Source organism: Ursus maritimus, unplaced genomic scaffold (genome assembly GCF_017311325.1).
Source record: "Ursus maritimus isolate PB19 unplaced genomic scaffold, ASM1731132v1 scaffold_12, whole genome shotgun sequence".
Lineage (NCBI taxonomy): Eukaryota > Metazoa > Chordata > Mammalia > Carnivora > Ursidae > Ursus > Ursus maritimus.
The window spans coordinates 65,844,335-65,868,627 of NW_024423564.1; the positions used below are offsets into that span (position 1 = coordinate 65,844,335).

General features: G+C 36.1%; 1 protein-coding gene across 3 annotated transcripts in view; it reads left to right on the plus strand.

Annotated features, from left to right (window-relative positions):
* SPATA6 (spermatogenesis associated 6) overlaps positions 1-24,293 on the plus strand; it is a 139,960-nt gene that overhangs the window by 80,013 nt on the left and 35,654 nt on the right. For 2 of the 3 annotated variants that reach the window (XM_040627329.1, XM_040627330.1), the window contains exons 10-11: positions 7,012-7,196; positions 16,305-16,356. In XM_040627329.1, the coding sequence (XP_040483263.1) occupies positions 7,012-7,196; positions 16,305-16,356 (237 nt within the window). Of the gene's footprint in view, positions 1-7,011; positions 7,197-16,304; positions 16,405-24,293 lie in introns of all 3 variants that reach the window. The other variant, XM_040627328.1, reaches the window with a different exon arrangement.

The window sequence follows — 24,293 nt, forward strand, 5'->3', positions numbered from 1 at the left end:
TGAGGGAATCTAATCGACAAAGTGTGTGATATAAAAGTTTAGGATTAATGGACACAAAGATTGGGTCTTAAAGCAAGTCTCGATAAGTAAACAGTTTATTTGATAAGGAAGGATTTGTCCAGTTAAGTGATCTGTTGTCCTGAGAAGGGAATTGTTTGCCCAGATTAAAAATCTATTGTTTCGAGGAGGGAGCTGATTGATGATGGAGCAGACTGCTATTTAGGTAAATGATTTATGGGAATGTCCGAAAGCAAATGATGGTTATTTACTGGCTTGTAGCAGAATTTTTAGGGCAAGAATTTCCTTGACTTCATGGGAAAGTCATGTTCAGGTAGGTGGCCCTCAGTTCTTTGATCTGATAGTAAGCCATGCGAATGCAGGTGGTCTCAGTTCTCATGTGTCTCAGTAAAGTCATATATGCTTGTCCATTAATGTGTTACACACTGTTTGTTAGATCTGTTCCTAGAAAACTTGTGGTTTTGGTTCCTACTGTAAAAGAGTCTTCTGTGTAAAATTACCTTTTCGTGTGTTTTACTGCTGTTTAGGTTTGAAGTTGATTTTGGTATAACATTCTTATCATAGATATTCTTGAATTTTTTAGTAGAAGAAACTGTATCATCTGCAAATAATGAAGTTTACTTCTGCCATTCAAGTTATTTCTTTGTCTTGACTGACTGGAATCTTCAATACAGTGTTGAACAAGAGTGGTGATAGTGGACGTGGTAGAGACATTTATTGCTTATTTGCTATTCATGTCCTCTTCCATCGTTTCAAGCCCTCTTGCAGGTACATAGGGCCTACTCTATCTGGGCTATGAAGGAAAATTATGTGGGTCCCTTTCAGGGTGAAGCTTAGATGAACTGATATGAGCTCTCTCTCATTGCTGTGGCAATTAGGACTCATGTTCTAGATCATACAGCTGTAAGTTCAGTGTGCTTCATCAAAACAGTCCTCGGGGGGCGCCTGGGTGGCGCAGTCGTTAAAGCGTCTGCCTTCGGCTCAGGGCATGATCCTGGCGATCCGGGATCGAGTCCCACATCGGGCTCTTCCGCTGTGAGCCTGCTTCTTCCTCTCCCACTCCCCCTGCTGTGTTCCCTCTCTCGCTGGCTGTCTCTCTGTCACATAAATAAATAAAATCTTAAAAAAAAAAAAAAAAAAAAAACAGTCCTCGGACAGTTTTGTGAAGTGTAATTTCTCTTGCTAACCTCTATCACTATAAAGCACAGGGAAAAATGAACCTCTATTATGTTAAGCCACCTATTTTCAAACTTAATTTGCTGCTGCAGCATAGCCTAATACAGTGTGCCTTCTTGTCTTGATCCTGTCTTTGATAGGGTCGTGTCTAAGGTTTCACACATATGAATGTTATTTGCGGTAGATTTTTATTAAATATCCTTTAACAAGTTAACAAAGTTCCTTTTGAAATTCCCTGCTTGCAAAGAATATTTTTAAATTATGAGCAGATGTTGAATATTATCAAATGCCTTTTTTTCAGCATCTGTTGAATAGATTAATAGATTTTCTAATGCTAGCCTATCCTTGTAGTCTTTGAAAAAAACCAATTTGGTCATGTTATATTCTTTTTCTTTAATGTTACTACATTTAATTTTTTAATATTTTATTTAACATTTTTTTCCATAGATGGTTTCTAGTGAGGGTGGTCTGTAATTACCCTTCCACTCTCCATGAGTGGCTTGGTGGCATTACTCTGATCACATCATAAAATTAATTGGAGATGTCTTTCTTCTTTGAGAACTGTTTGTCAGTTTGTTCCTGAGCTCGGTATTTTGGGTTGTTAGTAAATCTGATTGTGAGATCATCTTCTGTGAGACTTCCCTTTTAGGCAGCCTGAGGGGCTTAGGCTCTGGGAGTTTTCTACTTGGGAGATCTGCCATAGCTCTGTCATATGTCACTGGCCTGAGACCCCCTTACTTAGTAGCTGTTCGACTTTGCTACAGTTTCCTCTGCTGTGAAGCGCAGAGAATAAAAATATCTACCCCATAAGATTGTTGTGGGGATTAAACAAGTTATTTATGTAAATGCATAGAACAGTGGTCTAAGAAGGGACACCCCCCCACACACACATAGACACAAGGACTGATTTAAGGAATTACTTATTACTTTCATTGCATTATTTTGGGATTTCTTCTGAATTCTCCAGTGTAAAGAAAGTACATCTTTCTAAAAACAAACCAGGTAGTTGAGTGTATGGATTTTTAAACTAGATAAGGTAGGAATTGATTACTCACTCGAAACAGGAGTCACTAAGGAATATTCTTGGCAAAACTGGGAAACTGCTCTTAGTTACCAATATCTGCTTCTCTCTTTTTTTTTTCCTTTTTAAAGATTTATGTATTTGAGAGAGAGCACAAGCGGGGAGGGGAGCAGATGGTGAGGGAGAGAGTGAATCCCAAGTAGACTCCCGACCGTGGAACCTCCTGTTGGGCTTGATCTCATGACCCTGAGGTCACGACCTGAAACCAAAAGTTGGAGCTGAACTGACTGTGCCACCAGGTGCCCCTGCTTCTTCTCTCTCTTTTGAATGAGAACTGTACTTTCTTCTTATCATCCTCAAAGCAGTACCTATACTGCACTTTTTTCCTGCACTCCTTATTCTCAACTACTTCCCAGCTAATTCCATTAGAATTACTTGTATTTATTTCTTAAATTTTATGCTCCACGACAAAGGGCAAGTTTTAGAGCATGTGTTTAGTACCAGGCACTAGGTAAGCTTTCAGTAGATATTTGTCAGATAAGTGAATTTCCTGTTTCCCATTATACCTAGTAGTTAATTCTTCCTTCCATTAATTAGATCTTGAAGTTCCTGTAAATATAAAATGTTATGGCCATTAATATGATTTATCAGATTATCATGTAAACATCTTTTCAGGAATCTTATTTCATGAGTATAGTATACCAAACCACTATATATCACAAAATTGAAAAGTATGTCATTTGCATAATTACATTTATGAAATTACAATTAATGTTATGTATGAAACTTTTCTACTTATAACAGTTTTAGATTGGTTTAAAAATACCAAATTTTTTATCTTGATACATTTTAACATTTGCAGTCTTGGAATTGTTACATATCTGCGGTCTTAGAAATGGCGTTTAAAGAACTATTTCCGTAAATGTAAAAAAAATACCCTTTATGCTGAAATATGAAGATTGCTGTAAACAGATGACATAAATATCATTCTTTCTCATAAACTACGCCCTCTGCTTTGTTTTTTCACTGGTTTTACCATATTTTTGTGGCAAACCTGGAAGATTATTTGCCCGGTTTATAGATAAGGAAACTAAGGCTTGGAGAGAAAATGACCTGGTCAGGCAGAGATTTGAACCCAGGTCTTTGGACTGTAAGCCAGTGTTCTTGAGGAATCATCCAAGAAAGGAACTCTTCTGTAATGAGCCAAAGACATTAATATTCCATTTGATTTCTGAAGTGAATAAGCAAGCGATGGAAAACTCATAAGAGCTATGGAAATATTTCTTAAGCTAAGGCTTAAGCCTGGAAGTTTGAAGTGTATTCTTATCAAAGACTCACCCCCCTCATTATATCTTTCAGTCCTCCATGTAGATATAAAACTTTAGAGAACAAATATTTACTTTAATTCCATGGAAAGAATACATCCTGGCTGTAATCCCATTGCACAATTACTTATTATATATCTATTTAGTTCTAATTTCCTTTCTCTTTGTTTTATCAATACTTGTTTTTTCATGTCTGCCATCGTGGGTTGTAACTTCTTTGTGGTCTTATCTGTGATTGCTGTCTCCTACCTTGTTCACTACTTTAGACATAAAATATGCTAAATAAATGTTGAATAGTATTGAGTTACAGCATTTAAAGTTCTCTACAATGTGCCCCTCTCTACCTCTAACACATTCTCTCCTATTGCTTTCCTATAGAGATAGATTATCAAACTCAGTGTTCATCTTTTCTTGCGCCTTTTCCCCCACTCTGAATGCCCTTTCTCTTTCTTTACTTATGGCCTTGATTCCAGTCCCACCTCCTCCATGAGACTTACACCATTCAGACCAAAATCGTTGGCCGTCCTTCTGCATTATTGTCATTAGGATGTATTTGACACAGCATGTCTCCTCGTCAGTTATCTCTGTGTTTATGCTGCATCTCATCTGCATTGTGCATTCAGATCCCTGTACCTCTCTAAACCTGAGTATTAGCTAACATGTGGTTCAAAAGATTCTCAGTGAATATTCTGATAAACAGAGGAAAAGGCTGTATTTAAAACATTGCCGACTAGTTTGGGGAAAAAATTTAGTAAACAGAAAATGAAGTGTTCCTAGCCAACATGTGACTCAGTTGGCATTGAAACTGATCAGAAGGGGCGCCTGGATGGCTGAGTCGATTGGGCGTCTGACTTTAGCTCAGGTCATGATCCAGGGGCCCTGGAATAGAGCCCTGAGTTGGACTCCCTGCTCAGTGGGGAACCTGCTGCTCTCTCTCCCTCTGCACCTCCCCCACTTGTATGCTCACGCTCTCTCTCTCTCTCAAACATATACATAAAATATTAAAAAAAAAGAAATTAACAAAGAGAAAATAATCTCTCTAGCATAAGCCATGGAGCTCCTATTTGGTTATAACTCTAGAAACAGCATTACAGCATTTTTCTTTCTTTCCTGTAAGTCTCTTTTATAAATACCCTTACATTTGTTGACCATGGACCTCTTTGATCTTTTTTTTGACATTCACTATGCTTTTTCATTATCTCTGTGAACAGCTAACAGTGGAACAATTTTCGATTTTTTATTCAATCTAGATGACATATTTCTTGGTCAGTTATTTGGGACTATAACTGAGCCATTTGAATCACGTGCTATTTGGTTCTGGGATGAAAGCTTGATTCTCTCAGCTTACTGCTGACTCATCACATGTTGCCATAATTCTGGAAAGCAGTGGAAATTGTGGTAGCGTTGAGGCAAAAAATTGTTTCGGAATTGGTAGTTTAATAATAAATGACTTATGTTTATTGTATAACTAATTCATATACCTACACATTCTACAAAATACTTGAAATTGTAGAAGATCTCTAAGATACTATCATTAACCTTATTTTACATATGGGGAAATGAGTCTGTGAAAGATTAGGTGGCTTTCCTGAAGATCAACTTGACCTCCTTAAAGGTCAAATATTGATGAAATAATACTGCTATAACATTGGCTCATAAAGGCAGAGACTTTGTTGTGTTCAATGTCATAGTCCCAACACTTAAAATAGTGACTGGAGGTTAAATATTTACTAAATGAATGCAGTTCCCCTCTCTCATTCTCTCTTGAACTCAACTCCAGATTATCACTCCCATCACTCCATCTGTGCTACTCTTGTTGTTACTGATGACCTTCCATTGCTAAAATACAAAGGGTCCATTCACAGTCTTTTCTAATTTGATTTATCAGTAATATTTAATTTAGTTACTCCCCTTACTCGAAATGCTTTCTTCAGTTGACAACACATTCTCCTGTTTCTTCCCCTACTTCCCTGGTCACTCCTTAGTCTCCTGTTTCCTTCTCACCTTCTCAGCCTCTCAGTAGTAGAGTATTTCCAGGGCTCCGTCTTCAGATGTTTTCTTCTATTTATGCTCACTTCCTTGGTGATATCATCCAGTGCCCTGTCTTTAAATACCATTTGTATCTTTATCCTGGACTCTTCTCCTGAATTCTACTCTAATATGTTGGGTGATTAATAAATTGGTATGTGAAGCTCAGCATGTCCAAAACCAGACTCCTAACACTTACTCTTCCATCCTTCCAGCTGGAAGGGTGTGACTAAATCATACAAACTCAGCTCTTCAGGTTGATTAGGCCAAAAGATTGGTGTTATCTTTGACATTCAGTCTATTGACAAATCCTGTTGGCTCTATCTTTCAAATGCCTTTTGAGTCTGCTCACTTTTCACCTCCATTGATTATCACTCTGACCCAATCCATCATCCTTTCCCATATTTATTGTAATCATCTCCTAGCTGATTTCCCTGCTTCTGCCTTTGGCCCCTCTATAGATAGTTCTTAACACAGTAGCCAGGGAGATCTCATTAAAAAAAAAAAAAAGTCACAGAATAGAAGCCTAAAGCCTTAAAATCTACCTTTTTAACTTCATCACCTACGATTTAGTTCAGCCTTGTTGTCTTCTTTGCAATTTCTAATGCACCCTGCCACGCTTTCCACCACACCCCACCCCACAAGTTCTTTACATTTATTTTTCTCTCTTTCTGGAATGATCTTCCTACAGATGTCCCCATGACTTAGACCACTCTTGTGGTCTTTACTAAGGTCTTCAGGCCTTTACTCCTTAGGTCTTTACTAAGACATTCTCTTTCTCTGTGAGGTCCCCATTGATTATCCTATTTAAAATTGCAGCTCCTTCCCTCCATACCCCTCCCACACCACCCGTCAGCACTTATTTCCTTTCCTGCTTTATTTCCTTCTCATGGTATTTACCATCCTTAGACATACTATATATTACCTATTTATCTTGGTATGTGTATGTTTTTAAAACTCTTTCTCCTTAGTAGAATGTAAATTTTATTAGAATCAAAGTTCCACATAATAAGGATAGGAATTTATTAATTTTTCTATCCTGATTTATTCATTTGTCCCCAGAACAAATGAATCAATGAATCAATGAATGAGTATTAGGATAGAATTCTGTTCTGATTGGCCTCATAACTAAATTGGACTATAATTAGTTTCTGTGTATTGTCCTTTGTTTTCTATGTGCACCCCTAACTTTACCCCACCGCTACTGAAAAGCCCTTGGAATTGATAAAGTTTTATAAATTTTAGACATGTGGAATGAACAATCCAGATGTGTTTAATATTTAATCTTACAGTGATAATGACTGCTACATTCTGAAATTTACCTTCAAATGTAGCTGTGGCATTACACATTTTAAAAAAAAACTCTTACAAAGGTTCTAAGGTTGTGTGTATGTATAATATTACCACATTTATTATGTATATACAAATATAATTTTTTAACAGGTTATCAGGACACCCCATGGGAGAGACTTTGATGAGTCCTTGGAAAGGTGTGAAGAGTATTTAAGCTCACGGTCATGTAGCAAGCCCCAGCATTCAGCAAGGACCTTACTTGTCCATTCAGCACCCTCAACAATGCCGAAGCATTCTCCAAGCCCTGTGTTAAATCGAGCTTCTCTCAGGGAAAGGTAATGCTTAGTCTCTCTTTCTGTACTGATTTTTTGAATAATCATCATTAGAAAAGACAAGGAAGTAATTACGTATGTGAAGTAATTATTCATACAAGTATAATTTGATTTTAAAAGGCTTACTTTTTGTTTCGAATATATTACATATTACATAGTACTAGATACTCCGCCCCCACCCAGCGCTCTTGAAGTGAGTTTATTAACTATTGGCGAGTTTATTAATTAGAGTCACTTTAACCCTAATTAAATACTGTAGTTCATAAAAGTGAAAAATAGTGTGTGATGGTTTGTTTTCAATAGATTCATAGGGATTTAACATTATGGACATGGCTCATGTATAAAAATAGCCTAAGTTATACTTTCCTTTTAGTGGTAATGATGATGCCATATATTGTTGGTATATGGTACCTGATTTCCTCAAATAACCTCTCCCCAACTCCCCAGGAGACTCTTAACCATGTAAAGATTCCAACCGTCTCTCTAAAAAAGCTTTGGCAACCAAAGTTAGACACTTGTTATACTTTGAATGTGAAAGAAATAATTTCTCTTTATCTGTTTTTGTGTTGTTGAATTCAAATTGAAATTTCTTGCCTCAGTCACTAATAGTAACATAGAAAACAGAGTTGTCATAAATTAAGAAAAAAAAATCCTAGATGGTTTAAAAATTTTATAGAAATTTGAACACCTAAGAGAAATGCCATCAACAAATAGAAATAAAGTCTATCTTTATGGGTGGATCAAAAAGCTAATGTAGGGGCGCCTGGGTGGCACAGCGGTTAAGCGTCTGCCTTCGGCTCAGGGCGTGATCCCGGCGTTATGGGATCGAGCCCCACATCAGGCTCTTCTGCTGTGGGCCTGCTGCTTCCTGTCCCACTCCCCCCTGCTTGTGTTCCCTCTCTCGCTGGCTGTCTCTGTCTCTGTTGAATAAATAAATAAATCTTTTAAAAAAAAAAAAAAAAAGAAAGAAACACAAAGGACAGAGATGTGCCAGCCCTGGAAGTGAGGGCTGGGATGCTGGCTGTGGGGTGCACATCCTGGGATGCTGTAGGGTTTAGCAGCACCAACAGAAACAGAGTTAAAGTGGCCAGAGGGGCCCAGTGGAGAACCGTCTGTGATCCCTCTGTTCTGAGACAGAGGCTGGATTTGGCCACTGCTGCTCTGACTCTCAGAAGAGGCATAGCAAACCGCCAGGGAAAGCCACCAGAGAACAAAAGCCCGGAAATACTGGCTCACAGTGTGCCCACCCCCATCCACCCTCGCAGGGGACACGTAGACTCTACCCAAACAGGGTTGCCTGAGTATTGGCTCAGCAGGCCCCTCCCCCAGAAGGCAGGCTGAAAAATCAAGAAGCCCACATCCCTAAGGTCCCTATAAAACAAGTGCGCACTGCCTGGGTCCCGGTCAATAATTTGGGCTCTGGACAACCCCGCAACCTCTCCTCATCAGAATGACGAGAAGGAGAAATCCCCCCCAGCAAAGAAAAGACAATGAGTCTGTGGCCTCTGCCACAGAACTAATGGATATGGATATAACCAGATTATCAGAAATGGAGTTCAGAGTAACAATGGTCAAGATGATGTGTTGACTTGAAAAAAGTATTAATGAAAATATTGAGAATATAGAATCTCTAAGGGCAGAAATGAGAGCAAATCTGGCAGAAATTAAAAATTCTATGAATCAAATGCAGTTAAAAGTAGATGCTCTGACGGCCAGGGTGAATGAGGCAGAAGAACGTATTGGCAAATTGGAGGATGGGTTAGTAAAATTTCTCATGTACCAAGGCAAAGGCATCAGAATTACGTCAGACCTGTCTACACAGACCTGGAATGAGAGAAAGGGTTGGGGGAGCATATTTAAAGCTCTTTCAGAGAAAAACATGCAGCCAAGGATCCTTTATCCAGCAAGGCTGTCATTCAGAATTGATGGAGAAATAAAGATATTTCAGAATCGCCAGTCACTAACCAATTTTGTAACCACGAAACCAGCCCTACAGGAGATATTACGGGGGGTTCTATAAAAGTAAAAAGGCCCCAAGAGTGATACAGAACAGAAAGTCACAGCCAATACAAACAAAGACTTTACTGGCAACATGGCATCATTAAAATCATATCTCTCAGTACTCAGTCTTAATGTTAATGGCTTAAATGCTCCCATAATGACACAGGGTTGCAGATTGGATAAAAAGAAATGACCCATCCATTTGCTGTCTACAAGAGACTCATTTCGAACCTAAGGCTACATCCAGACTGAAAGTAAAGGGATGGAATACCATCTTTCATGCCAATGGACCTCAAAAAAAAGCTGGGGTAGCAATTCTCATAGCAGACAGATTGGATTTTAAACTAAAGACTATAGTTAGAGATACAGAAGGGCACTATATTATTCTTAAACGATGTATCCAACAAGTGGATATGACCATTATAAATATCTATGCTCCCAACAGGGGAGCAACAAGATACACAAGCCAACTCTTAACCAGAATAAAGAGACATATAGATAATAATACGTTAATAGTAGGGGACCTCAACACTCCACTATCAGCAATAGATAAGCAGAAAATCAACAAACAAACAAGTGCTTTGAATGCCATACTAGACGAGTTAGACCTCATAGATATATATAGAACATTACACCCCAGAACCAAAGAATACTCATTCTATTCTAATGCCCATGGAACATTCTCAAGAATAGACCATGTTCTGGGTCACAAAACAGGTCTCAACCCATACCAAAGTCTGAAATTATTCACTGCATATTCTCAGACCATTATGCTTTGAAATTGGAGCTCAACCACAAGGAAAAATTTGGAAGAAACTCAAACACTTGGAGACTAAGAACCATCCTGCTCAAGAATGATTCAATAAACCAGGAAATCAAAAATCAATTTAAACAATTTATGGAGACCAACGAGAATTAAAACACAATGGTCCAAAACCTACGGGACACTACAAAGGCAGTCCTAAGGGGAAAATACCTAGCCATCCAAGGCTCACTCAAAAGAATAGAAAAATCTAAAATGCAGTTTTTATTATTCTCACCTCAAGAAGCTAGAACAGCAACAGAGAAACAGGCCTAATCCATGCACGAGGAAGCAGTTGACCAAAATTAGAGCTGAAATCAATCAAGCAGAAACCAGAAGTACAGTAGAGCAGATCAACAGAACTAGAAGCTGCTTCTTTGAAAGAATCAATAAAATTGAGAAACCACTGGCAAGACTTATCCAAAAGAAAAGAGAAAGGACCCAGATTATTAAAATTATGAATGAAAAAGGAGAGGTCACGACGAACACCATTGAAATTGGAAGGATTATTAGAAATTTTTATCAACAGCTATATGCCAATAAACTAAGCAATCTGGAAGAGATGGAATCCTTCCTGGAAACCTATAAACTACCAAGATTGAAACCGGAAGAAATTGATTCCTTAAACAGGCCAATTAATTATGAAGAGATTGAGTCAGTGATAAACAACCTTCCAAAAAACAAAACTCCAGGCCCGGACGGTTTTCCTGGGGAATTCTACCAAACATTCAAAGAAGAAATAATACCTATTCTCCTAAAGCTATTTCAAAAAATAGAAACAGAAGGAAAGCTACCAAACTCATTCTATGAGGCCAATATTACCTTGATCCCCAAACCAGGCAAAGACCCCATCAAAAAGGAGAATTACAGACCAATTTCCCTAATGAATATGGACGCCAAAATCCTCAACAAGATACTTGCTAATAGAATCCAACAGTACATTAAAAGGATTATCCATCACGATCAAGTGGGATTCATACCTGGGATGCAAGCGTGGTTCAATATTCGCAAATCAATCAGCGTGATACATCATATCAACAAGAAAAGACTCAGGAACCATATGATCCTCTCAATCGATGCCGAAAAAGCATTTGACAAAATACAGCATCCTTTCCTGATTAAAACCCTTCAGAGTGTAGGAATAGAAGGTACATTTCTCAATCTCATAAAAGCCATCTATGAAAAGCCTACTGCAAATATTATTCTCAATGGGGAAAAGCTGGAAGCCTTTCCCTTAAGATCAGGAACTCGACAAGGATGCCCACTCTCGCCACTATTATTCAACATAGTACTAGAAGTCCTTGCAACAGCAATCAGACGACAAAAAGGGATCAAAGGTATTCAAATTGGCAAAGAAGAAGTCAAAATGTCTCTCTTTGCAGATGACATGATACTCTATATGGAAAACCCAAAAGAATCCACTCCCAAACTATTAGAAGTTATAGAGCAATTCAGTAACGTGGCGGGATACAAAATCAATGCTCAGAAATCAGTTGCATTTCTATACACGAATAACGAGACCGAAGAAAGAGAAATTAGGGAATCCATCCCATTTACAATAGCACCAAAAACCATACGTTACCTTGGAATTAACTTAACCAGAGACGTAAAGGACCTATATTCTAGAAACTATAAATCACTCTTGAAAGACATTGAGGAAGACATAAAAAGATGGAAAGATATTCCATGCTCATGGATCGGAAGAATTAACATAGTTAAAATGTCCATGCTACCCAGAGCAATCTACACTTTCAATGCTATCCCGATCAAAATACCGAGGACATTTTTCAAAGAACTCGAACAAATATTCCTTAAATTTGTATGGAAACAGAAAAGGCCCCGAATCTCCAAGGAACTGTTGAAAAGGAAAAACAAAGCTGGGGGCATCACAATGCCGGATTTCGAGCTGTACTACAAAGCTGTGATCACAAAGACAGCATGGTACTGGCACAAAAACAGACACATAGACCAATGGAACAGAATAGAGAACCCAGAAATGGACCCTCAGCTCTTTGGGCAACTAATCTTTGATAAAGCAGGAAAAAACATCCAGTGGAAAAAAGAAAGTCTCTTCAATAAATGGTGCTGGGAAAATTGGACAGCTACATGCAAAAGAATGAAACTTGACCACTCTCTCACACCATACACAAATGGATGAAAGACCTCGATGTGAGACAGGAATCCATCAAAATCCTAGAGGAGAGCATAGACAACAACCTCTACAACATTGGCCACAGCAACCTTTTTCATGACATCTCCAAAGGCAAGAGAAACAAAAGATGAACTTGTGGGACTTCATCAAAATAAAAAGCTTCTGCACAGCCAAGGAAACAGTCAAAAAAACTAAGAGGCAGCCCACGGAATGGGAGAATATATTTGCAAATGATACTACAGATAAAAGACTGGTATCCAGGATCTACAAAGAACTTCTCAAACTCAATACATGAGAACAAATAAACAAATCATAAAATGGGCAAAAGATATGAACAGACACTTTTCCAATGAAGACATACAAATGGCTGACAGACACATGAAAAAATGTTCAAAATCATTAGCCATCAGGGAAATTCAAATCAAAACCACACTAAGATATCACCTTACACCAGTTAGAATGGAAAAAATTGGCAAGGCAAGAAAGAACAATTGTTGGAGAGGAAGTGGAGAAAGGGGATCCCTCCTACACTGTTGGTGGGAATGCAAGTTGGTACAGCCACTCTGGAGAACAGTGTGGAGGTCCCCTAAAACGTTAAAAATTGAGCTACCCTATGATCCAGCCATTGCACTACTGGGTATTTACCCCAAAGATACAGACGTAGTGGAGAAGGGCCATATGCACCCCAATGTTCATAGCAGCATTGTCCACAATAGCTAAATCGTGGAAGGAGCTGAGATGCCCTTCAACAGATGACTGGATTAAGAAGATGTGGTCCATATATACAATGGAATATTACTCAGCTATCAGAAAGAACGAATTCTCAACATTTGCTGCAACATGGACGGCACTGGAGGAGATAATGCTAAATGAAATAAGTCAAGCCGAGAAAGACAATTATCATACGGTTTCTCTCATCTATGGAACATAAGAACTAGGAAGATCAGTAGGAGAAGAAGGATAAAAAAAGAGGGGGTAATCAGAAGGGGGAATGAAGCATGAGAGACTATGGACTCTGAGAAACAAACTGAGGGCTTCAGAGGGGAGGGGGGTGGGGGAATGGGATAGACCGGTGATGGGTAGTAAGGAGGGCACGTATTGCATGGTGCACTGGGTGTTATATGCAACTAATGAATCATCGAAATTTACATAAAAAACCAGGGATGTATTGTATGGTGACTAACATAATATAAAAAATATTATAAAAAAATAAAAAAATAAAGGCTGAATAATAAAAAAATAAAAATAAAACATCTCTATTCTGAACAGATGGATTTGTCTGTTTCCTCATTAGCCCTGTAAGCATTCAAATGGATGTATGGAGGTCTGCTGGAGACCCTAATCCTGAAATGGGGAATTTTGATTAATGTTGCTTCTAGGCCACTAGAATCCTGCCTGAGGGCTCATGGAGTTCATGGATAGATGGACAGATGGATTTAAAGCAGTCTCTCTCTATTTACAGAGAGAGATACATATCTATGTTTCTGTAGGCTTTTAAGTTCAAGAGGAACTTTTGAAGAGATTTTCCTGCTGAAGTCTGGTAACTTGTGTCTCAGTTTTCAGGGGACTTTCTTAATTTCCGTGTCTGCTCAGATGTTAGATGGGTAGTCAGTGCTACTCTCTTTTTCCTTACTTTTAGAATCAAGCACTTGTGGTTTTATTCATTCGGTTCTTTGCCATCTCTGTAGCTTTTCAGGAAATTTATACCTGTATCTCTGTATAAACATCACTTTATTTTTCTGACTTTTCATATGTTTTTGCACAGTTCTCTAGTTGTCTACCACTGTAGTACAATATGAATTTTAGTCCCATGTTACTTTACCCTTGTCTGTAATTTTGTCCCAGATTTTGAAGCCTGCCTTCCCAAGTTGATAAATTCTTCATTGAGGCTATACTCAAAAATGCTTCACTGAGGTCAGCTAAAGTCAGCTGTCCCTTTTTCATATTCCAGTGCAGGTGACGGCCTTCTAGTAGTGAGTGGCATTTACACATTTATTCTGATGCTTGGTAGTAGATGTAGTAAGTTCTTTTCTAGAAGGAAATGAGTAGCTCTAATATTAAACATGACCCATTTCACCTATCACTTGAGGAAGGTTGAGGTGCTTTTAAAATAAAAGCAAATAATGACATTTTAGTTTTAAATTCATTTAAATAAAGTAATAAACTTTTATTGGTGTAGTCCTTAGGGATAGATAAACTTTTTTACTTTCACTAAGGTAGAACACCTCTATTTTGAGTGTATGTTCTAAAGAAGATTTAGATTTAGTTATAAATGAAAACAAAATGTCTATAGGACATATTACTAGGGACAAAAACGTTTCATCCTTTTCAGCACACAGTACCACACGTTTAAATAGAAGCCATTCTCTGATATGGCTTTTTAGGTTACTGAGCAGTATACGTACAGGGTGTTTATAAAATCCGGTGGAATCAGTAAACAATTTAAACTGATGTAAATGTAGATTATATGTCCCCAGCAAAATTAGGAGTATAACAGAATATACAGCTACAGGAATTTATCTGGGTAAATATTCATTAAGATGAGATAAGTTTTCTTCTGAGATTAGTGTAAAATGTTGACTCCTTAATCACGTATGTGAATAAACAGACTTTCAGAAACTCTATTAGTGACTGTGAGCAAATGAACTTATTTATAGTGAAGGTGCTTTTTGCTTTAAGCCCATTTAAAAAAATATCTCCAATAGAGTTAACACACATAAAATGGTTGCAATTTTTATTATAAGTGTTACATTTCGGAAATAGTTTTCCCCTCCAAGTATAAATATTAATATTATGACTTATCATTTGTATTAGGCTGTAGAGTTATTACTAAAATCAGACTAAGAAATACTAGCAAATCTAATTAAAAAGGAGCTGATACTCCTTTTAATCATGCTTACAGTTTTGTATTTTGTAAATGAAGCTTAAGATTGGTAGGCAATCATTTCTTATACCACAGCACAGACTAGTGGATCCCCTCATAGTACACTGAAGAGATCCTCTTGGAACTGCATGTTTGGATCTCAGGTTTTCAAGATGGGTTACGTATGTAGCAAATAACAAAGTAGGACAATATATTTGTGTAGATGCAGTAACACTTCCTTTTACAAATGTAGAATATTAAAATTTCCATATAGTTGATCATCCATTATTGTTTGCATTCTTTGAAACATTATGTAAATCATTTTTTCCTGCTTAATAGTTTATACTTTGTATAACTATAAATAAAAATTATAACTTTGCAAGAACAAGCTGGGAGGAAAAAAGGCAAAGATGTAAGCAGTTAGCGTTTTCGTACCCATTCCTTTCTGAAAATTATCAGTAACACTTGATACGGATGAATTATAATCAGGTGGACCTGGAGATTTTCATTATTACTTGTATAAGGTAAATAAAGTAGCTTAGTTATACTAATGCCAGTTTTGAGTTTGGGAATGGCGTAAGAAAGAAGAATGGTTGCTTTAATTCTTCTGTAATTCCAAAACTCCTATTTTAATAAAAGTTACATTTTCCTTTCCTGTTTTTCAATATTCATTTAAAACACACACACACTTACAGGATAGACTAGAGGAGTGATATCTATGCTGAGAGGGGATCATTCAATTTTTATGTTCCTCTATGTTCGGAGGGAGTAAGAATATGATTGGATTCTAAATAATATTTTCATCTGTTTAAACATTTTGCTTCATTTCATAAATTAGTTTTCTTTTTCTATATACAAAAGGAATTTCTCCCACATAATTTAAGAGAGTGCGATTAAATTACTGGAAAATAAGAACTAATTTTAAAGGCACTATACACGGAATTGTTGTTCTAATCTGAACATCTGTATATTTAGAGATAAAGCTCTAAAGACTTATGTAAGGAAATTGTTAAAATGGTCAGATGTATAAATATGCTGTCCCTAATTCACGTCAAACTTTATTAAGACTACTTATTGCACATATTATGAAGACCTAATACTTCTGCAGAGAATCAGTGCCTGATTATACATTTGCCTCTCATCCTTGGTCAATGAAGAAAATATGCTCTTTTAATCTTTCTATGTTATCACACAGGGATAAGGAAAAAAATGATTTTCTGTGTCTGGCATTTGGAAAGATTTATTTTTCTCTCCCTCTGGCTACAAGTCACCTTTGTTTTTTTATGCCCACAGATTCCATTCTGATTGGTGTTCACCTTCAAACTGCGATGAGATCCATGACCGGGTAAAAAATGTCTTGAAATCACATCAGGCTCATCAAAGACATTTATATGTTAGTTTCTAAAATTTTCTCTTGAAGGCCTTTTCTAATTGGGCAAGAAAACCACTGAAGATGCTTAAAGCTTGTAATAGTTAATCACTGGAAAGAGAAGCAAAAAGATACAACCTCCATTCGATGGAAGTCAGTGGTTTTGCTAAAGGCAATATGTCTAACTTCCTGCTTGACCTGAGTCGTTATGCAGAATGTTTGACATCATCTGAACTCTAAACAATGTTACTAATAATTATCTCATAGTCAGTTAGTAGTGACTTTATGATAATTATTTCATAGCCTTCAAAGTGTGGAGGCTCTTGTTTTTGTGGCCCAGAATAAAACAAGTCCATTTCCTGCAAAGAGATTTTATTCTAAATGGTAGAATGAGGGGAGGTAGAGTGGGAAATAATTATTTTGAAGCAGCTTCCCAGCCGATTTTTATGTTAATTAAATATTTAAAAGAGGAAAAGAGCAGTTCAGGTTTACTGGGTTTAGAATTGAGAACATTAATATGAGAATATTTTCTGAGGTAAGACAAACATATATATGAAGGACAGCTGGGGAATAATTACAGTGTATTCTTTCTGTGTTTGATTTTTTTTTTGTTTGCTTGTTTCATTCAGTAGTTTAAAAAACAGTCATTTATCATGAGCGTCATGTTGGGTACTTGGCTTGGTCCTGACGATATAACTGGATTATGTGACATTCCATCAGTTTGTACAGTTTTAAGTTTCTATATCCATATTGTTTTTAAATTAAGCTTGTTTTCAAAGTAAATATACATTTGGAAAAGGCACAAATCATAAATAACAACTTTATGAATTATAATAAAATCAGCATACTCCTGTGTAAACTAGCTATCAAATCAAGCAATAAAATATTATCAGCTCTGCAGAAGCTTCTCTTTCCTCTCAGCTACTGCCACTCCAAGGGTAAACATTATCCTGACTTCTAATAGCAAGTTAGGATTGTGTGTTTTAATCTTTATATAAATGACATCCTACAGTATCTCCTTTTTTCTCTGACCTGTTTCACTTTGACTTTACAATTCAGACTTCTTTGTACTGCGGACATCTTATTATATTTAGCAATAGTTCTTCCCTTTTGCTGCTGCATGGTGTTTTATTATATGCAAATACTACTGTTATTCGTTCCTCTGTTGATGGACATTTGGGTCGTTTCTGGTTTGGGCTATTACAGAGCTGCTACAGCATTTTATGCATACTTTGGGTATCATTGTGTTCTTATTGGGGTATGTATGTACCCTTCCTATTTGGAGTTGCCCAGTCATAGGGGATGTGTACATTCAGCTTTAGAAGGTGCTGTCAAAGAATTTTTCGGGTGATTTTAACTACCTGTGTGTGGCAGTTATAGTTGCTCCACATCCTTACTGCTACTTGATTGGCGCGTGTGTGTGCGTGCGCGCGCATGTGCCTGCGTGAGTTTTCATTTTGGCCTTTTGGTAAGTAAGAAGTAGTTTATCATATGATGGTTTCTATCTGCTATTTCCTGATGATGAATGAGTATACTTCCTGGCCATTGGATATTCTCTTTTGTGAGCGCTTGTTGAAGTCATTTGTCAATTTTTGTGCTGAATTGTCTCCTTTTGGTTTTTTTTGTTGAGAGTTCCATATAGATCCTTATATGAATTTTTAGGTGTATGTTTTATAATTGTCTTTCCTCACTCTGTGCTTTGCCTTTTTATTCTCTTAATGACATCTTTGATGAAAAGAAATTCTTAATCCTAATGAATTCAATTCATTATGGTTTTTTGTTGTTGATTAACATTTTTAGAAATTTTGTGTACTTCACGACTTTCTCCTATGTTTTCCTCTAAAGGCTTTTTGTTTTTTACCCATTTAAATATATGATCTGATTAAAGTTATTTTTTCTGTATCATGATAGATAGATATCAAGTCCCAAGAAAGCTTTAAGCCTCAAGATTTCTTTCTAGTTTTGTTAATTTTAGGTATTTTGAAGCTATGTCATTGGTGGGATACAGATTTCAGACTGTGATATGAACCTTTTATTGTGAAGCAATGTTCATCTCTTCATCTCTAGCAATATTCCTTGCTTGACAGTATGTTTTATCTGATATTTGTACAGTTACAATGGCTTTTCTTTTGGCTACTCTATGCATGGTATGTATTTTTCCATTTTTTTTTCTTTTTATCGTTATATTTAAAGTGCATATCTTGTGAGTAGCATGAGGTTTTTTTTTTTTTTTTTGAAGAATTAAAGCCTAGAATTTTTATGTAGATTGATGCTGCTTAGGTTTGGATTAGTAAGTACTTTTTATAATTCACTTTCCTTTTTATTAATTTGCTCTTCATTTTTAACTCTTCTATTATTGGTTGCTCTACAGATTTCAACATGCATGCGTGACATTATTTCTTCATTGACCTCCCTAACAATAATGGGGCCCTCAAAATTTAACCCTTTTTAACCTGTCCCCTTTTTTGCACATTTTTGTCATGAATTTTAATTCTACATACATAAAACTCGCAAGAAATTAGTTTTATTTATATAGTAATGTTTATTCATGTTAGCCACTTATTTATCCTATTATTCTTCCTTCTTTCCTGCAATTCCATGTTCCTATATAGATTCTAGAATCACGTTCCTTCTTCCCTTCATACTTCTTTTTTGACATTCTCCTTGCTGTAAATTCTGATTCTGTTTGAAAACATCTTGGTTTTAATTTTATGTAGGATGGTTTTATTGGATATAAAATTCTAGATTGGTAGTTATTTTCTTTGGTATTTTAAAGAAGCTATTCCATTGTCTTCTGGCTTTTTTTGTGTCTTGAAAAGTAAGCTATTACACCTTTGAAGTAATGTGGGGATTTTTTCCCCACTCTGTTGCATTTAAGATTTACTACTCAACTTTGTGTTTAGTAATTTTACTATTATATACCTAGATGTGGTATTTGTGGATTGATTCTATGTTAAGTTTTCAGAGCTTCCTAAATATGTAGGTTGATATTTTCCATCAGTTTTGGAAAACCTGCAGCCATTCTTTCTTTAAACAGTGCTTATGTCCCATTATCTGTTTTTCTGAATCTCCCAATTATACTTACATTAGATTTTTAGACTTGCATAAGATTTTTTAGATTTTTAGACTCTCATGTATCTTGTGCTTATTTTGATATTTTTAATTCTTTTCTCTCTCTCTCTCTCTCTAATTTGGATACTTTAATTAAAAATGTCCTCTAGTTTGCTAATCCTGTCTTCTGTGTTTACATTGATGGTAAAACTATTTGAAACTTAATGAAAGACATAACTTTCAAGAATTTTTTGAAGGACATAAAGTACCAAAAGTAACTTAGGAAGAAGTCGATAATCTGAATAGTTGTCTATCTATTAAAGAAATTGAATTTGCAGTTAAGAATCTTACATAAATAAAGAACCAGGCCCAGATGGTTTCTCTGGTGAATTCTACCAAACCTTTAAGAAAAACCTAATGCCAGTCTTACCAGACAGAAAGTAGAAGGAAAACTTCCTAAATCATCTTATGAGATCAGCATTTTCCCTAATATCAAAACCAGACAATGACATTATAAGAAAAGAAAAATATACAGACAAAAATCCCTCATGAACATTTACGCAGAAATCCTCAGCAACATACTAGCAAATCAAATCCAGCAGTATATAAAAATGAAAATATATCATAATCAAGTGGTCTCATTCTAGAAATGTAATATAAATTCATCTTATTGATAGGTTAAATGAGAAAAAGCATATTTCTTCTGTATGTCATTTCAATAAGCACAGAACAAGTACCTACCAAAATCCAACTCTATTCTTGATAAACATTCTTAGTAAAGTTGAGGTAGAAGGGAACTTTATCAACCTGATGAAGAGCATCTTTGAAAACCTAAGCTAACACATTATACTTAATAGTGAAAGACTGAATATTTTCCCCTAAATTCAGAAACCAGGATGCCCTCTCTTAACATTCCTTTAACAACATACTGGGAGTCTTAGACAATGCAGGAAGATAAGAAAAAGAAATAAAAGGGATACAGGTTGGAAAATAAGAAGAAAAAAAAAAAACCTTATATTTGCAGAGGATATGATTTTGCAGAAAATTCCACGGGATCTCCAGAAAAGCTCCCAGAACTAATTAGTGAGGTTTTAACAAGGTCACAAAATATGAAGAAAGTCCATTTTTTGCTATATATCTGAAGTGAATAGTTGGAATTTTCAATTAGGAAATCCATACCATTTACAATAGCACCAGAAATTGAAGTCCTTAGGCATAATCCTAACAAAATATGTGCAGCATTTGCATTCTGAGAACTACAAAACGCTGTCGAAAGCAATCAAAGAAGATAGAACTAAATGAAGAAATACACCATGTTCACTGATTGGAGGACTCAATACGAAGATGTCAGTTTTCCTCAATTTGATCTCTAGATTCAGTGCAATCAAAATTACAACCCTATCAAACTTTTTAATAGAGAATTGACAAGCTGATTCTAAAATGTATATGGAAGGGGCAAAAGAAATTGAAAAACCAAAAACAATTCTGAAAAAGAACAAAGTTGGAGGAGCCACTACCTAATTTTAAGACTTACTATAAAGCACAACAATGAAGACAGTGTGTCATTGACCAAACAATAGACACATATGTCAAAGGAATAGAATAAATACCCCAGAGATAGGCCCACATCAATACTGTCAACTGAGTTTTGACAAAAGTTCAAAGTCAATTAAACAGAGACTTTGCAATTTGTTGTCTTTTCAATGCATGGTTCTGGGTTTTTAAAAATGCACATTTAAAAATAGATCTTAGACCTAAAACATAGTAGAGAATCTATTTAATTGATATTTGTAAATTACTTTTAAGATATAACACAAAACACATGATCCATAAAAAAATTGATAAATTGAACTTCATTAAAATTAAAAACTTTTGGTCTGTGAAAGACAATGTTAAGAGAATAGAATGACAAGTCATAGTCTGGATGAAAATATTTATAAATCACATATATGATGAAGGATTTGTATCTAGAATTTTTAAAAAATCCTCTTCAAACTCAATAATAAGAAAATAAAGTACCCAATTAAAAATGGGCAATATATCTGAACAGACATTTCATCAGATAAACATGAAAAGTTGCTTAATAATCATTATAGAAATGAGAATTAAAACTGCAATGAAATACCACCGCTGCCTATTAAAATTGTTAAACAGAAACAAAACCCCCAAAAAACTTATACTAGTAAATGCTGTCAAGGATATGGAGCAATAGAAATTCTCATTCAGTGTTGGTGGGAATGCCCAGTGGTACAGCCACAAAACAGCTTGGCAGTTTTGTATAAGGTTAAATATACTTATCATGCAACCCAGCAATCCTACTCTTAGGTATTTACCCAAATGAATTGAAAATTTGTGTGCACACAAAAACCTGTATATGAATGTTTATAGTAAGTTTATTCATAAATGCCCCAAATTAGAAGCAACCAATATACTCTTCAAAGGCAAATGGTGAACAAACTGTGGTATAGCCATTCAATGGACTATAACTCAGCAATAAAAAGAGTGAGCTATAGGGGCACTGGGTGGCTGTCAGTTAAGCATCCAACTCTTGATTTTGGTTCAGGTCATGATGTCAGTATCATGGGATCAAACCCTGCAACAGGCTCCGTGCTCAATGGGGAATCTGATTGAGATTCTCTATCTCCCTCTCCATTTGCCCCTCCACCTCCCTAAAATAATAAAAAAATCTTTTTTTAAAAAGTGAGCTATAAATTCATACAACAACATGGTTAGTCTTAAATTCAGCTTACGAAATGAAAGAAGCTAAAGCTCCAAAGCTACATGTTGTATGATTTTATTTACATGACATCGTTGAAATAGCAAAGTATAGGGGAGGCGGAAGAGGTTGACTACAGAGAAACCAGTCTCACAGGGAGATTTTTAGGGTGTTGGAGCTGTTTGGTACTGAAGTTGTTGATATGTGACTTTATGCATTTGTCAAAACTATCAGAAGTGTACATCAGAAAGAGAGAACTTTACTGAATGAAAAATAAAAGAAAAAAATATCAAGTGTGATATTTGGGCTTCTGAGGATTTAATGCAGATCATAGCAAATGAATGTAAAAGTACTGAAAATACAAGATATAGCTTTAAATTAGCTTACCTAAGTAACTTTGAAGTATAGTGTTTTGGCTAGATACTGCGAGGCTAAAGACGAAAAGAACGATTAAATCACTATATTCTTTTGCAGGAATTTGCAAACATTTTCTGCAAAGAGCCAGAGAGTAAATATTTTTTGTGCCATAAGGTCCCTGTCACACTACTCAGCTCTGCTCTTATAGCACTAAAGCAGACATAGACAATTGGTAAACAGATGAGTATGTCTGTATTCCAATAAAACTTTATCCATATGCACTAAAATGTGAATTTCATGTGATTTTCATGAAACCTTTTCCTCCTGTCTTTTAAATGTAAAAAGATAAAAATTACTTTTACCTCTCAGGGCTCACCAAAACAGCCAGAGGGTCAGAATTACTCTGGGAGTTGAAGTTTGCCAACCCCTGTTCTAGTAGCTAAGTGTGTTTCATACAGGGGTATAGATTAGCAATTCTGAAAATACTTTACATTCATATGAGAGTTGAACAAATAAGTAAAGAAATCATAGATAAAGACAACCAGGTTTTTCATTGTCAGAAAAGAAGTGACAAAGAAGGTAAACCCTATGATGTTAGGACAGTGTCTAAAATAAGTTTAATTCATGTTTATTTTCATATATATACAGCTAGACTGACTCAAATATAGATATGAGTGTATTTGGGTTCGTACACATCCATATTTCCTACTTTTGTCCTCCAAAAGGGCCTAAAAGGAGTGACAACCCAACAGCAATGAGCACACCCAGCTCCCAGATCTTGGTTTCTAAATACCTATATTCAGTAAAAGTTACCAGGACTCTTGGAGCAGTAGCTGATTCTGTGGGGCTGGGGCAGGAAAACACAGATTAGGATGGACTATCTTGTAGTATGGAAAGTGAAGAATTGCTCTTAAAAAAAAAAAAAAAAGAGGGAATGAGGAGAACAGGGTCATATCAAAAGAACACAGGAGCCAATCTGAAGTCCCAGTGGCCATTGCTGGAATAATTTGAGCAACAAAATAAATAGCAATATTTGGATTATAACCCAAAGAATAAAATAAAATCCATAAGTACATATTGATATAAGTGAAACAATGAATGACTACGGATGAGAATGGACACATCTTTCTTACAGAAGAATTGTAAATAATAATTGTGGATATTGCCCCTTCCATGAGGTACAACTTAATTCTTCTTCCCTTGAGTGTGGGCTAGACTTAGTGATTTGTTTCCGATGAATAGAGAATGCAAAAGAGAAATTGTAACTTGGAGAAATCTGGCAAACACCACCTTTACATCATGTATACAAGGTTAACATCACTAATGATAATTCATGCTGACATCCTGTATTCCTTGATCTCAGGTGATATGAAGGGTACTGCTCTGTGGCATTGTTCCCCAGGGCCCATAACCCTAGTCTAAACATGAAAAAATATCAGACAAAATCAGATTGAGAAACTTTCTACAAAATACCTGACCTAGTATTCTTCCAAACTGTCAAGGTCATAAGAAACAAGGAAGGACAGATTGGAGGACACTAAGGAGAAATGATCTAAAAGCAGCATGGTATCCTGTATTGGATCCTAGAATAGAAGTGCATTACTGGAAAAACTGGTGCAATCAAGTATGCAATGTAGATAATTACTGTACTAATGTTAATTTCTTTGTTTTGCACATTGAACTGTTGCTATATAAGATGTTAACATTGAGAACTGGGTGAAGGGTGAAGTTCCTGTGTACAAGAACTCTCTTATCTTGGCAACTGTTTTGTAAATCTAAATATTCAAAA